General features: G+C 51.9%; 1 protein-coding gene across 1 annotated transcript in view; it reads left to right on the top strand.

The window, feature by feature from the left end:
• FXR2 (FMR1 autosomal homolog 2) overlaps positions 1 to 14,506 on the top strand; it is a 67,649-nt gene that overhangs the window by 13,583 nt on the left and 39,560 nt on the right. The window contains exons 3-10 of the mRNA XM_068273854.1: positions 5,042 to 5,135; positions 5,242 to 5,313; positions 5,384 to 5,532; positions 7,799 to 7,892; positions 7,972 to 8,088; positions 9,601 to 9,771; positions 9,846 to 9,924; positions 12,908 to 13,017. Coding sequence (XP_068129955.1) covers positions 5,042 to 5,135; positions 5,242 to 5,313; positions 5,384 to 5,532; positions 7,799 to 7,892; positions 7,972 to 8,088; positions 9,601 to 9,771; positions 9,846 to 9,924; positions 12,908 to 13,017 — 886 coding nt within the window. The remainder of the gene's footprint in view (positions 1 to 5,041; positions 5,136 to 5,241; positions 5,314 to 5,383; positions 5,533 to 7,798; positions 7,893 to 7,971; positions 8,089 to 9,600; positions 9,772 to 9,845; positions 9,925 to 12,907; positions 13,018 to 14,506) is intronic.

The following is a 14,506-nucleotide window of genomic DNA, read 5'->3' as shown; positions in this document are numbered from 1 at the left end:
GGTGGAAGACGGGCACAACCGGGTGCAAAGGACACAAAAATTCAGACATGCGTTTGGTTAAGACACCCGTGCTGTGCCCTAAGTCCAGCAGCGCCCGAAGATCTTGAAGGAAAGCCTGCGTAGGATCTCGAAGTAAAGGCCGATATACATTCACATCCCCTAATTGTCTAAGGGCCTCTGCCCGGTAGTCCAGGGCATCCTGGACCACGACCGAACCTCCCTTATCAGCCGAGCGTATTACAATGTCATTGTTGCTCTCAAGAGCGGCTAAAGCTTGTTGCTCGGATGTTGTGAGGTCGGAAGGGGCCCTGGACGCCCTGGACAAAACGGTCAGCTCCCTCTCTATAAGGTCCTGGAATGAATCTATCTCAGGAGATCTAGCATTCACAGGATAAAAAGATGGATTAGAGATTTTGACAGGGACAACTTGCTGTAAATCTACCCTGCCAGAAGTATGTTCGTCGAGGTCCCGCAATGCAGTAAGGGTCCTAATGTCCCGAAATGGGGAAACATCCCCAATATGGTTCCGGAACAAGGGCAGTGCATCACCGGACTCCGCAGAGTCAAAATTATCCGACAGGAAATGTTTTCTCACCACTAGATTTCTCACAAATTTGTTTAGATCCAGGATGGTGTGAAACAAATTAAAATGACATGAGGGAGCAAAAGATAGACCCCTGGACAAAAGGTTGATCTGATCCGAAGAAAGGGTACAACTGGAAAGATTAACAACATTCTGGAAAGGAGGATCTGGAGTCCCTAGTGATGATTTAAATTTGTTATGTTTACGGCCCACTCGGCGGGTGCGTTTCTCTTTTGTCTTCGTTTTTTTGATTTGGTTGTGCTCCTGGGTGTTTGATAATAAGGTGTGGAAGGAATGGGAACACCTGATGTCTGGAGTATTGGGGGGACCCCTGATGTGTGGGGAACTGTAGGAAAAACAGATTGTAAATTAGTACGGTGTGTATCAGATACTTCTGAGGTATCAGATAGGGAGCCTAGATTATCCGATGAACTAAAACTCACATTCTTTTTCAGAGTAAATTTTTTAAGAATGGATATAGGTGACCTGTAAAAGGATTCCCATCTGCCCCATTCGTATACCACATTTTTGTTATAATCATTTGTATCTCTGAGGAATTTGACACGCTTGGTCTCCATGATGATTGTCTCCAACTTATTAATATTTGTCTTCAATTTGGAATGCAATTCATCATAGAGAGACAAAGTGTCAAACGCCTTCAGATCTTGATTGGTTTTGTCTATCTGCAATTTCAAATCCGTGAGTTTTTGCTCCTCATACGTCACTATGAGTCTCATAAGTTTTAGAGAACAGTCGGACAAAATCTGGTTCCACTCTAAAATGAAACTGTCGGAGTACACTGTGGTGGGAATCTTTTTAATGCGTAAACCTCTGGGTATAATCCCCTTGCTGATTTTTACATCTTTTTTATATATGATATTTCCAATGCTATTATTGTAATTTTCTTATTGCATTTCTTATGGATGTATGTTCCTTTAAGAGGTGGTTTGTGTGTTTCCGGGGGTGGGGTTTTCCCTCCCCGGTCTCATATAAATTTCCTCCTGTGCAGGTTCACTTTTAACTATGACTAAGGGCAGATGGTAGGCCCGATACGCGTCAGTTGATCCTGTTTTTATTGCATATCTTGTGGATTTTTTCAAATAAATTTTTCAAGCCTTTTTCACTTCAACCTGTCTTGGTTTGCGGATCCTTTCTTCTACATGTGTGTACAGTGTGTGTGTACGTACAGTGTGTGTGTACGTACAGTGTGTGTGTACGTACAGTGTGTGTGTACGTACAGTGTGTGTGTACAGTGTGTGTGTGTGTGTACAGTGTGTGTGTACAGTGTGTGTACGTGTGTGTGTACAGTGTGTGTACAGTGTGTGTACAGTGTGTGTACAGTGTGTGTACTGTGTGTGTGTGTGTGTGTGTGTGTGTACAGTGTGTGTGTGTGTGTGTGTGTGTGTACAGTGTGTGTGTGTGTACAGTGTGTGTGTGTGTGTACAGTGTGTGTGTGTGTACAGTGTGTGTGTGTGTGTGTACAGTGTGTGTGTGTGTGTGTGTGTGTGTCTACATCCAAGTTCTGGACGTAGTACATGACCGTCTTCTGTGCCCATAGCTAGGAGGCCCCAGCACCGTCACCAAGATAAGTGGGCCTCGGTAAGTGCAAGTGGGGGACCAATTGCTTCATACATGTAAAAAAATCTGCCAGATACAGAATATGAGTTTGAGGAGGTTTAATGTAGCCCCTTCATACATTTCCGAACTAATCCTCAGGTAGCTTCCACAATGTATTCCCCACCCAACTACATGCAGGACTTCTCACAAAATTCCTCTCCTCAGGAACTTCTTTCCATTCCAATCTGTTCACTCCCTCCACTGGCTGCCTGTCACACCTGATCCACTTCTCTAATGCTGCTCCTCTGTCACTCCCTCCACTGGCTGCCAGACACACCCGATCCACTTCTCTCCTCTAATGCTGCTCCTCTCTGTCACTCCCTCCACTGGCTGCCAGTCACACCTGATCCACTTCTCTAATGCTGCTCCTCTCTGTCACTCCCTCCACTGGCTGCCAGTCACACCTGATCCACTTCTCTAATGCTGCTCCTCTCTGTCACTCTCTCCACTGGCTGCCAGTCACACCTCATCCACCTCTCTCCTCTATTGCTGCTCCTCTCTGTCACTCCCTCCATTGGCTGCCTGTCACACCTCATCCACCTCTCTCCTCTATTGCTGCTCCTCTCTGTCACTCCCTCCACTGGCTGCCTGTCACATCTCATCCACCTCTCTCCTCTAATGCTGCTCCTCTCTGTCACTCCCTCCACTGGGTGCCTGTCACACCTCATCCACCTCTCTCCTCTATTGCTGCTCCTCTCTGTCACTCTCTCCATTGACTGCCTGTCACACCTCATCCACCTCTCTCCTCTAATGCTGCTCCTCTCTGTCACTCCCTCCACTGGCTGCCTGTCACACCTCATCCACCTCTCTCCTCTAATGCTGCTCCTCTCTGTCACTCCCTCCACTGGCTGCCTGTCACACCTCATCCACCTCTCCTCTAATGCTGCTCCTCTCTGTCACTCCCTCCACTGGCTGCCAGTCACACCTTATCCACCTCTCTCCTCTAATGCTGCTCCTCTCTGTCACTCCCTCCACTGGGTGCCTATAACACCTCATCCACCTCTCTCCTCTATTGCTGCTCCTCTCTGTCACTCCCTCCACTGGGTGCCTGTCACACCTCATCCACCTCTCTCCTCTATTGCTGCTCCTCTCTGTCACTCTCTCCGTTGGCTGCCTGTCACACCTCATCCACCTCTCTCCTCTTTTGCTGCTCCTCTCTGTCACTCCCTCCACTGGCTGCCTGTCACACCTCATCCACCTCTCTCCTCTAATGCTGCTCCTCTCTGTCACTCCCTCCACTGGCTGCCTGTCACACCTTATCCACCTCTCTCCTCTAATGCTGCTCCTCTCTGTCACTCCCTCCACTGGGTGCCTATAACACCTAATCAACCTCTCTCCTTTTTTGCTGCTCCTCTCTGTCACTCCCTCCACTGGCTGCCTGTCACACCTCATCCACCTCTCTCCTCTAATGCTGCTCCTCTCTGTCACTCCCTCCACTGGCTGCCTGTCACACCTCATCCACCTCTCCTCTAATGCTGCTCCTCTCTGTCACTCCCTCCACTGGCTGCCAGTCACACCTTATCCACCTCTCTCCTCTAATGCTGCTCCTCTCTGTCACTCCCTTCACTGGGTGCCTATAACACCTCATCCACCTCTCTCCTCTAATGCTGCTCCTCTCTGTCACTCCCTCCACTGGCTGCCTGTCACACCTCATCCACCTCTCTCCTCTATTGCTGCTCCTCTCTGTCACTCTCTCCATTGGCTGCCTGTCACACCTCATCCACCTCTCTCCTCTTTTGCTGCTCCTCTCTGTCACTCCCTCCACTGGCTGCCTGTCACACCTCATCCACCTCTCTCCTCTTTTGCTGCTCCTCTCTGTCACTCCCTCCACTGGCTGCCTGTCACACCTCATCCACCTCTCTCCTCTAATGCTGCTCCTCTCTATCACTCCCTCCACTGGCTGCCTGTCACACCTCATCCACCTCTCTCCTCTAATGCTGCTCCTCTCTGTCACTCCCTCCACTGGCTGCCTGTCACACCTCATCCACCTCCCCTCTAATGCTGCTCCTCTCTGTCACTCCCTCCACTGGCTGCCAGTCACACCTTATCCACCTCTCTCCTCTAATGCTGCTCCTCTCTGTCACTCCCTCCACTGGGTGCCTATAACACCTCATCCACCTCTCTCCTCTATTGCTGCTCCTCTCTGTCACTCCCTCCATTGGCTGCCAGTCACACCTCATCCACCTCTCTCCTCTAATGCTGCTCCTCTCTGTCACTCCCTCCACTGGCTGCCTGTCACACCTCATCCACCTCTCTCCTATATTGCTGCTCTTCTCTGTCACTCTGTCCACTGGCTACAAAACTGACATTGTAGCACAGCCAATCACATAGCAGCTTATACTGCATAGCCGGTTACCATTGGCCCGATAGCCGGTGGACCTGTTGGGAACCACTACCTCACTGATGTTCAGGGGCGGTCCACAGTGGAAGACCAACCCTCCACAATACACTGTCCAATCACCTGTGTCCAGAGCTCAGCACAGGTGGAGTCAGTCCACTCCTCCCCCTTAGGGTGGGACTATTCACATCAGGGTTATCCTCCAGCCAAGCCCCTGACTGGGAACTGACGTTAAGGAGGAGGCGTGGCCCCTGTAGAGAGTCCAGGCCAATGAGAAGAGTGGACGCCGCACATGTCACGCCCCTCCTATGGCTCCATGATTTCCTGCAGGATTACTAAATGTTTAATAAAGTTAGCATGTAGTTGAAAGATATGATGTAAAGCCCTTTCCACTCTCCCGGATTTCACATTGCAGTGACCCTGTAATGTATGATTCAGTGATTGCTTCTTATATTACTGATGCTCTTTTAACTTATGTTGCTTTATGTCATTCCTTCTTCAAGCTGCTTCCCTGAAAGGCAAGTCCCCTTCTGTGAAGTGAGACTACCGCCCCCTGCTGCCGAAAAACTAGAAATAGCTGAAGGCGATCATGTGGAGGTAACAAACCACATCCAACTCATTACTACATAGACAGACACGGGAAGGGGTGTGGTGATTGGGTCCTCTGGTTTGCGTTAATCTTGTGGTATGATCGTTATTTCAGGTATTGTCTCGTGCCAATGAACAGGAGCCGTCGGGCTGGTGGTCCGCGCAGGTGCGGATGATTAAGGGGGAGGTGAGTATTGCCAGGTATCGGGTATGGAGGGGGTGTGGCTAAGGTTCGGTGTCATCTTACACTCTCTCAGTTTTATGTGATAGAATATTTGGTCTGCAACTCTCCGTACAATGAGATCGTCACCCTGGACCGCCTGCGATCGGTGAACCAGACCCAAATGGCGAGTAATCAGAGCTTTCACAAGTTCGTGCTGCCGGTGCCCGAAGATCTGCGCAAAATGTGAGTCGGGGAAGGGGATTGGTTTAGTGTGTCAGTTGTTTTATCACATGACAGTTAGCTCCGCCTCACTTGTAGAGAATAAGACAGGATTGGCTTGAAGGCAGTGCTTAAAGGAGTTCTGTTTAGCATTTTATAAACAAAAACTGCCACTTACCTGGGGCTTCGATCAACTCCCTGCAGCCGGAATGTCCCGCGCCGTCCTCTTCCGATGCGCTGTTCTCCGCCGCCGACACAGGTGCAACTATTCGTCAAACTGGACAAATAGAAGTGCGGCTGCGTGGCTGTGGCGCTTCAGTGGGAGCTAACTGCGCAGTACAAGAAAACTTGGTATTGCGCCTGCGCAGTAAACTCCCGCTGATGCGGGAGCAAGCGCGCAGCCGCAATTCTATTTGTCTAGTTAGACAATCAATTACACTGGTGCTGGCGGCGGGGACAGCGCGGGACATCCCGGCTGCAGGGGGCGATGGAAGCCCAGGTAAGTGGCAGTTTTTGTTTTTAAAAAGCTAAACCGTGCTTCTCCACAGCCCATGTGACGAGGAGGCGTGGTTTAGAATGACTGGACAGGAATATGTGGCTGTATGGTGAGGGGGAGGGGCTCAGGCTATATGGATGGGTGCAACAGGTTTTTTTCTTTTCACTAGCTTTACTAAAAAATCCCCTGAAAAAAATGGCAGTATCCACAGTTTGCTTTCCGCCATATAATAGAAGGGTCTTTAAAGGAAACCCTGAGATGAAAGGATATAAAAAAATGTATACACATCTGGGGCTTCCTCCAGCCCCCTCCGCACCAATCGCTCCCACACCATTTTTCCTCCGCCTCCTTGCTTGGCCAGTCAGGGTGCATGCGGGGCCTGGTCGTGTGTGTGAGGACCCCCGCGCTCTCATTGCCAGTAGGGTAGCGCTTTGCACCTGCTCAGCACTACTGTGCAGGCGCAGAATGCTCTCAGCTGCAGGAGCGAGATGGGGGGGTGCATGCAGCCGCATTGTGCATGCGTTGACCAGCTAAACTTATGGAGATTTTACTGGGACAGCGAGAAGGCGGAGCAAGACGGCGTGGGAGCGTTCGGTCCAGAAGGGGGCTGGAGGAAGCCCCAGGTATGTATAAATCTTTTATAACTATTCATCTTTTGTACACTTTCAGAAACTTCAATTGCAAAAGAGCTTCTCTGAGTTTTTTTTTTTTCCCCCCCCTGAAGGTGCATTGTATCGCGACTGTCCGCTCGGATACTGTTTGCGTTCTAGATTGGTTCCCCATGCAATAACGGTCGTACGTCGGGTATTGCGTCATCCCATTGCATACATTAGTGTGTGGCTGTGTACGTACTTCTGGCTCCTCTGGGGCTTCTGCTAGCGATCCCATCCGTATGTAATGTGCGTATGACGTGCGCTGCTCAATAAGTCCTAAACCAAAGCTGAGATACAATACTGAGGACTGGCTCACTCTATGTAGTGAAGAATACTCTTATTAACACACTCATACCACTTATACCAGCGCTCTACAGTCCACACCAGCACTGCAACCGATAATCGTCCAGAGAACATGGCTGACCGCAGTACAGACCAACATAACTCGCATAAACCTTCTCTCTCCACTACGACTCTTATTACTTCCAATCTTAGGGGCCCGGTCTAGGCAAACCCAGGGGCCCGGTCTAGGCAAACCCAGGGGCCCGGTCTAGGCAAACCCAGGGGCCCGGTCTAGGCAAACCCAGTGTGGGCTTACATAGTATAAAATCTTTTTAATCATTTATAGACATACGCTCACATCTTCCACAGTAAAAAAAAAAAAAAAAAAAAATGTTTTTTGTTAAGGAGTAGCTGCTATCGGACATCCATGTGTGTCTCCGCCGCAACGCCTCACATACGCCATACTTTGTGATGAGTTGAATAATATAACCGGCGCTCTGCAGCTGCTGGTTCCCATCCGTATACCGCTGTTGCCCTGCCACTCACCTCAGATGTGCTATGTTGCCATCAGACAATCGTTCAACAGACGTTTATTCCTCGCATTGTCATCGGAGATCATTGGGCCACTGGTGGCGGCGTGCTGGTGTGTGTACAGAGCTTTAGCCGGGCGTTATACAGATGTTTGCTTAGCACGAGACGGTACAGCAGGAAGTGGCGGCCAGTAAGGCGTTTATCAGCAGAGATCAGGAATGAGTATCACAGAGGCCATCTTCGGCTGCCGTACAGTAAAATGCTCGTCAGTAGCAGTTAGTGGCTTTGCTGTTCAGGCGTAATGACCTCTTGTGTGTTCTGTTTGTAGTTCGGCCACCATGGACGCCCACAAGGAGTTCCGGAGAGTTGTGGGAGCGAGCTGCGTCTTCCTGGACAAGACGGGGGCGGAGCTGGTCATACTGGTGCGTCTGACTCTGACATAAACGTCACCATAAAGGTGGGAAGAGAACCTGTACTAAAAGCTGTCATTGTGTTTTTCAGTCCACAGATGAGTCCGTCGTCAAAAGGTCAACTCTGCTCAGCGACATTCACCTGCGTGCGCTGCGGACCAAACTCAGGCTAATCACACGGAACGAGGAGGCGACTAAACAGCTTGAGGTGTGCCTCTACATCTCGCAGGGAGACATGCACATGCCCCTTCTCCTGCAGGGTGACACAGACAGATGCCTCTCCTCCTGCTGGGTGACAGACAGAAGGGAGCTACCGGTCTGCCCCTCCTCCCGCAGGCTGACACAGACAGATGCCCCTTCTCCCGCAGGCTGACACAGACAGATGCCCCTTCTCCCGCAGGCTGACACAGACAGATGCCCCTCCTCCCGCAGGCTGACACAGACAGATGCCCCTCCTCCCGCAGGCTGACACAGACAGATGCCCCTCCTCCCGCAGGCTGACACAGACAGATGCCCCTCCTCCCGCAGGCTGACACAGACAGATGCCCCTCCTCCCGCAGGCTGACACAGACAGATGCCCCTCCTCCCGCAGGCTGACACAGACAGATGCCCCTCCTCCCGCAGGCTGACACAGACAGATGCCCCTCCTCCCGCAGGCTGACACAGACAGATGCCCCTCCTCCCGCAGGCTGACACAGACAGATGCCCCTTCTCCCGCAGGCTGACACAGACAGATGCCCCTTCTCCCGCAGGCTGACACAGACAGATGCCCCTTCTCCCGCAGGCTGACACAGACAGATGCCCCTTCTCCCGCAGGCTGACACAGACAGATGCCCCTTCTCCCGCAGGCTGACACAGACAGATGCCCCTTCTCCCGCAGGCTGACACAGACAGATGCCCCTCCTCCCGCAGGCTGACACAGACAGATGCCCCTCCTCCCGCAGGCTGACACAGACAGATGCCCCTCCTCCCGCAGGCTGACACAGACAGATGCCCCTTCTCCCGCAGGCTGACACAGACAGATGCCCCTTCTCCCGCAGGCTGACACAGACAGATGCCCCTTCTCCCGCAGGCTGACACAGACAGATGCCCCTCCTCCCGCAGGCTGACACAGACAGATGCCCCTCCTCCCGCAGGCTGACACAGACAGATGCCCCTCCTCCCGCAGGCTGACACAGACAGATGCCCCTCCTCCCGCAGGCTGACACAGACAGATGCCCCTCCTCCCGCAGGCTGACACAGACAGATGCCCCTCCTCCCGCAGGCTGACACAGACAGATGCCCCTCCTCCCGCAGGCTGACACAGACAGATGCCCCTCCTCCCGCAGGCTGACACAGACAGATGCCCCTCCTCCCGCAGGCTGACACAGACAGATGCCCCTCCTCCCGCAGGCTGACACAGACAGATGCCCCTCCTCCCGCAGGCTGACACAGACAGATGCCCCTCCTCCCGCAGGCTGACACAGACAGATGCCCCTCCTCCCGCAGGCTGACACAGACAGATGCCCCTCCTCCCGCAGGCTGACACAGACAGATGCCCCTCCTCCCGCAGGCTGACACAGACAGATGCCCCTCCTCCCGCAGGCTGACACAGACAGATGCCCCTCCTCCCGCAGGCTGACACAGACAGATGCCCCTCCTTCCGCAGGCTGACAGACAGAAGGGAGCTACCGGTCTGCCCCTCCTCCTGCAGGGTGACACAGCTGTGATGTCTTTATAGGTCAGTAAGCAGATGGCGGTGGCGTGCCGGGAGGAGTTTGTCGTACGGGAGGATCTGATTGGTCTGGCCATTGGAGCGCACGGTGCAAACATCCAGCAGGCTCGGAAGGTTGCCGGGGTGGCGGCTGTGGAGTTGGACGAGGAGACGTCCACATTCAGGATATACGGAGAGGTGATGCATGGAGTGATGGGGGGGATTAGCGCTTCTGTGACCGGTGAAATAACGCTGTCCTCTCTCCTCTGCAGACGCAGGAGGCGGTGCGGACGGCTCGCGCGTATCTGGAGTTCTCCGAGACCTCAATGCCGGTCCCTAAAGCTCTCGTCGGTGAGTACAGGGCACAGACCGTTGTGTTCATTTCAGGGGAGGAGCTATCGCACTGATTGTTGTGTCAGTTAGGATGATTCATTTTAGGGGAGGAGCTATCGCACTGCTTGTTGTGTCAGTTAGGATTATTAATTATTTATATATAGCTATCAGCTTCCATGGTGCTAACATGGGTACATGAAATACAGTGATGGGTGTGTTATACTGTATGAATGTCACCGTATCAATTATATTGGCCTCTATTCACAAAACTTCTCACAAGTGACTTATTTATCGCCTGTTTGATAAAAATAACCTTTCAGCACATTTACAAGCAGAATAATCACTCAAAGTAAGCTGTTCCTGATTCACTTCATTTCAATACTGCATCACTTTTCGTACCTTAATTATATTATATTTTTTGCTCTTTGGAAGCTTAAAAAAGTAACATAAATAAGGTGAAAAAGCTTTGTGAATCCTGCCCCTAGTGCTTTACAAAATGTAGTGACTTACAAGAAAAAAATGGAGTGAACCCTGGCCTTGTGAGCTTACAATCTAAAGGCATAGGGAGGATGTGAGAGGCAGGGCAGTGCAAAAGATTTGTATCCAGGGGCGGGGCAGTATGAAAGATGTGTATCTGGGGGCGGGGCAGTATGAAAGATGTGTATCTGGGGGCGGGGCAGTATGTAAGATGGGCAGCATGATTGGTGGGAATGGTCTCGGGTTGCTGCAGCATAATTGGTGGGTGGGGTCTTGGGTTGCTGCATTATGATTGATGGGCGGGGTCTCAGGTTGCTGCAGCATGATTGGTGGGTGGGGTCTCGGGTTGCTGCAGTATGATTGGTGGGCGGGGTCTCAGGTTCCTGCAACATGATTGGTGGGTGGAGTCTCGGGTTGCTGCAGCATGATTGGTGGGCAGGGTCTCGAGTTGCTGCAGAATGATTGGTGGGCAGGGTCTCGGGTTGCTGCAGAATGATTGGTTGGCGCGGTCTCTGGTTGCTGCATTATGATTGATGGGCGCGGTCTCTGGTTGCTGCAGTATGATTGGTTGGCGCGGTCTCTGGTTGCTGCATTATGATTGATGGGCGGGGTCTCTGGTTGCTGCAGTATGATTGATGGGCGGGGTCTCTGGTTGCTGCAGTATGATTGGTGGGTGGTGTCTCTGGTTGCTGCAGTATGATTGGTTGGCGCGGTCTCTGGTTGCTGCAGTATGATTGGTGGGTGGGGTCTCTGGTTGCTGCAGAATGATTGGTGGGCGGGGTCTCGGGTTGCTGCAGAATGATTGGTGGGCGGGGTCTCGGGTTGCTGCACAATGATTGGTGGGCGGGGTCTCGGGTTGCTGCAGAATGATGGGTTGGCGGGGTCTGTGGTTGCTGCAGTATGATTGATGGGCGGGGTCTCGGGTTGCTGCAGTATGATTGATGGGCGGGGTCTCGGGTTGCTGCAGAATGATTGGTGGGCGGGGTCTCGGGTTGCTGCAGAATGATGGGTTGGCGGGGTGTTGGGTTGCTGCAAAATGATTGGTTGGCGGGGTCTCTGGTTGCTGCAGTATGATTGATGGGCGGGGTCTCTGGTTGCTGCAGAATGATTGGTTGGCGCGGTCTCTGGTTGCTGCATTATGATTGATGGGCACGTTCTCTGGATGCTGCAGTATGATTGATGGGCGGGGTCTCTGGTTGCTGCAGTATGATTGGTGGGCGCGATCTCTGGTTGCTGCAGTATGATGGATGGGCGGGGTCTCTGGTTGCTGCAGTATGATGGGCGGGGTCTCTGGTTGCTGCAGTATGATTGGTGGGTGGGGTCTCTGGTTGCTGCAGTATGATTGATGGGCACAGTCTCTGGTTGCTGCAGTATGATTGGTGGGCGGGGTCTCTGGTTGCTGCAGTATGATTGGTGGGCGGGGTCTCTGGTTGCTGCAGTATGATTGATGGGCGGGGTCTCTGGTTGCTGCAGTATGATTGATGGGCGGGGTTTCTGGTTGCTGCAGTATGAGTGATGGTCGCGGTCTCTTGTTGCTGCAGTATGATTGATGGGCGGGGTCTTTGGTTGCTGCAGTATGATGGGCGGGGTCTCTGGTTGCTGCATTATGATTGATGGGCACGTTCTCTGGATGCTGCAGTATGATTGATGGGCGGGGTCTCTGGTTGCTGCAGTATGATTGGTGGGCGTGGTCTCTGGTTGCTGCAGTATGATTGATGGGCGGGGTCTCTGGTTGCTGCAGTATGATGGGCGGGGTCTCTGGTTGCTGCAGTATGATTGGTGGGTGGGGTCTCTGGTTGCTGCAGTATGATTGATGGGCACGGTCTCTGGTTGCTGCAGTATGATTGGTGGGCGGGGTCTCTGGTTGCTGCAGTATGATTGGTGGGCGGGGTCTCTGGTTGCTGCAGTATGATTGATGGGCGGGGTCTCTGGTTGCTGCAGTATGATTGATGGGCAGGGTTTCTGGTTGCTGCAGTATGAGTGATGGTCGCGGTCTCTTGTTGCTGCAGTATGATTGATGGGCGGGGTCTCGGGTTGCTGCAGTATGATTGGGCGGGGTCTCGGGTTGCTGCAGAATGATTGGTGGGCGGGATCTCGGGTTGCTGCAGAATGATTGGTTGGCAGGGTCTCGGGTTGCTGCAGTATGACTGATGGGCACGGTCTCGGGTTGCTGCAGTATGATTAGTGGGCGGGGTCTCTGGTTGCTGCAGTATGATTGGTGGGCAGGGTCTCGGATTGCTGCAGTATCGGTGGGTGGGGTCTCTGGATGCTGTAGAATGATTTGTGGGCGGGGTCTCGAGTTGCTGCAGTATTGGTGGATGGGGTCTCTGGTTGCTGCAGAATGATGGGTTGGCAGGGTCTTGGGTTGCTGCAGCATGATTGGTAGGTGGGGTCTCCATCGCCCGGAAGGGAGGGCGGGGTCTCAGGATTGCCCAGAAGCGTTGGGGTCTCGGGATGCCCTGGATGGGGAGGGGTGGAAGGCTCAGGATTGATGATCTTGCTCATGACTCATGTTGTCTTCCAGGGAAGGTGATTGGGAAGAGCGGCACGGTCATCCAGGAGATTGTAGACAAATCTGGAGTGGTGCGAGCGCGAGTGGAGACCGATCCCGACAAGCTGGAGCAGAGCAAAGACGTGAGAACACCTGCCTGTGTTGTATGGAAAACTTAAAGTTAACCTAAAGTCAAAAGAAAAAAGTTTAATTCTTGCCACAGTAGAGGGAAGTCACTGGATGCTGCAGAGGTGCCCCGATCCTTTATAACCCCTCCCCTGCCGCCCGGGACCCTCTTCCACTGCTGCACAGCTGCCGCCCGGGACCCTCCTGTCACAAGAGCCCCACTGGCCGTGAACACGCAAAACCGTCCGATCCGATTCTAGCACACAGATTGAGAGCTATGGACGCAATCTGCGTAGAATTGGCGGAGTTTGAGCGTCACGACGCAGTAGGGAGCCTGTGAGGTTACGAAAATACACTTTTACTCCAACCCAGGGGTAGATTTGCCACCATCTCTGTTTTCTATCAGCCCAGAGAAAACTGCTAACTGGCTATAGACCTGTGAAACAAACAACCGGTTAAAACTGTGCAATTCCTATCTATCTATCAAAACAGTAGCGTCCCTTCGGAAGTTTAGGTCTCGTCTGTGTATACTGAATAGAAGGTTTTACTGAGAGGTAAAGACCTTTTAAAAAGCCTTTATTTGTTACAATATAAATAATTAATATATACAGACAATCGTGAACAATTAAACGATGAGAGACAGTGATAACACAGTACATAAAAGAAAAAGGGATAAAAAGAACGAATACTTATGATTCTGTGGAAAGTCCGTTCGGGAAAAGACAAAGTTCCTTTGTTGCAGTTAGTTCGCAATATGGCCGAACCACATGGCCGTTGCTCCGCCTGCAAGATGGCCACTGCTATTTCCCCAAGCAGTGGCAGTCTTTTCGGTATGATGGAAAGTGGGGGAATTGGCTGGGGGTCCTCATGCAATCAGTTTTGAGCACTGACATTTCTGGGCGGAGTCTCAAGCTCAGCCCAGGGGCGTGTCAGGCAGTGAGTTCTCAGGGGAGGAACTTCCAGCCATCCACAAAATATGTCCAATTTCATACCCCGCCGGGGTTTTGTCGCACATGCAAACCGATTTCATATTCAGATTGGGCTGAGAATACATGTTCATAGGACATCAAACTTGCAATATTTGGGGCGCACGGGGACCCCATTATTCATATCTCAGCCCCTGCTCGGGTTACCTGGCTATGTCTAGTATCACCATATTCTACAGAATTAGGGAAACAAAATTATGTAATTTTCATATTCCTCCCATGGATGGTATTTGCACAATGTGACAAAGTTATCAACACCATGCATTCCATACTCAGTTTAGTCGGTGCCGTCAAGACTGGGAGGAATGTAGGTGTCAATAGACCTCATGCTGTGCTAGCTTCCCCTGTTGAATAGACTCTGTTGGTATTTCAGCTCTGCCCAATTAGCACATTAGTGTCACCAGAGCTTTTCCGGGAGCCTTAACAGGATTTCTTGCTAAACCAGGTTGCTTTAGCCATATGCTAACGCAGGCCCATTCAGCCCTCATGGCAAAAGGGGGGGGAAGGCAGGAAGGAAAAA

This window comes from Hyperolius riggenbachi, chromosome 3 (genome assembly GCF_040937935.1).
Source record: "Hyperolius riggenbachi isolate aHypRig1 chromosome 3, aHypRig1.pri, whole genome shotgun sequence".
Lineage (NCBI taxonomy): Eukaryota > Metazoa > Chordata > Amphibia > Anura > Hyperoliidae > Hyperolius > Hyperolius riggenbachi.
Note: the sequence above shows the minus strand (reverse complement) of the source record. Positions and strands in the feature narration are given on the sequence as shown.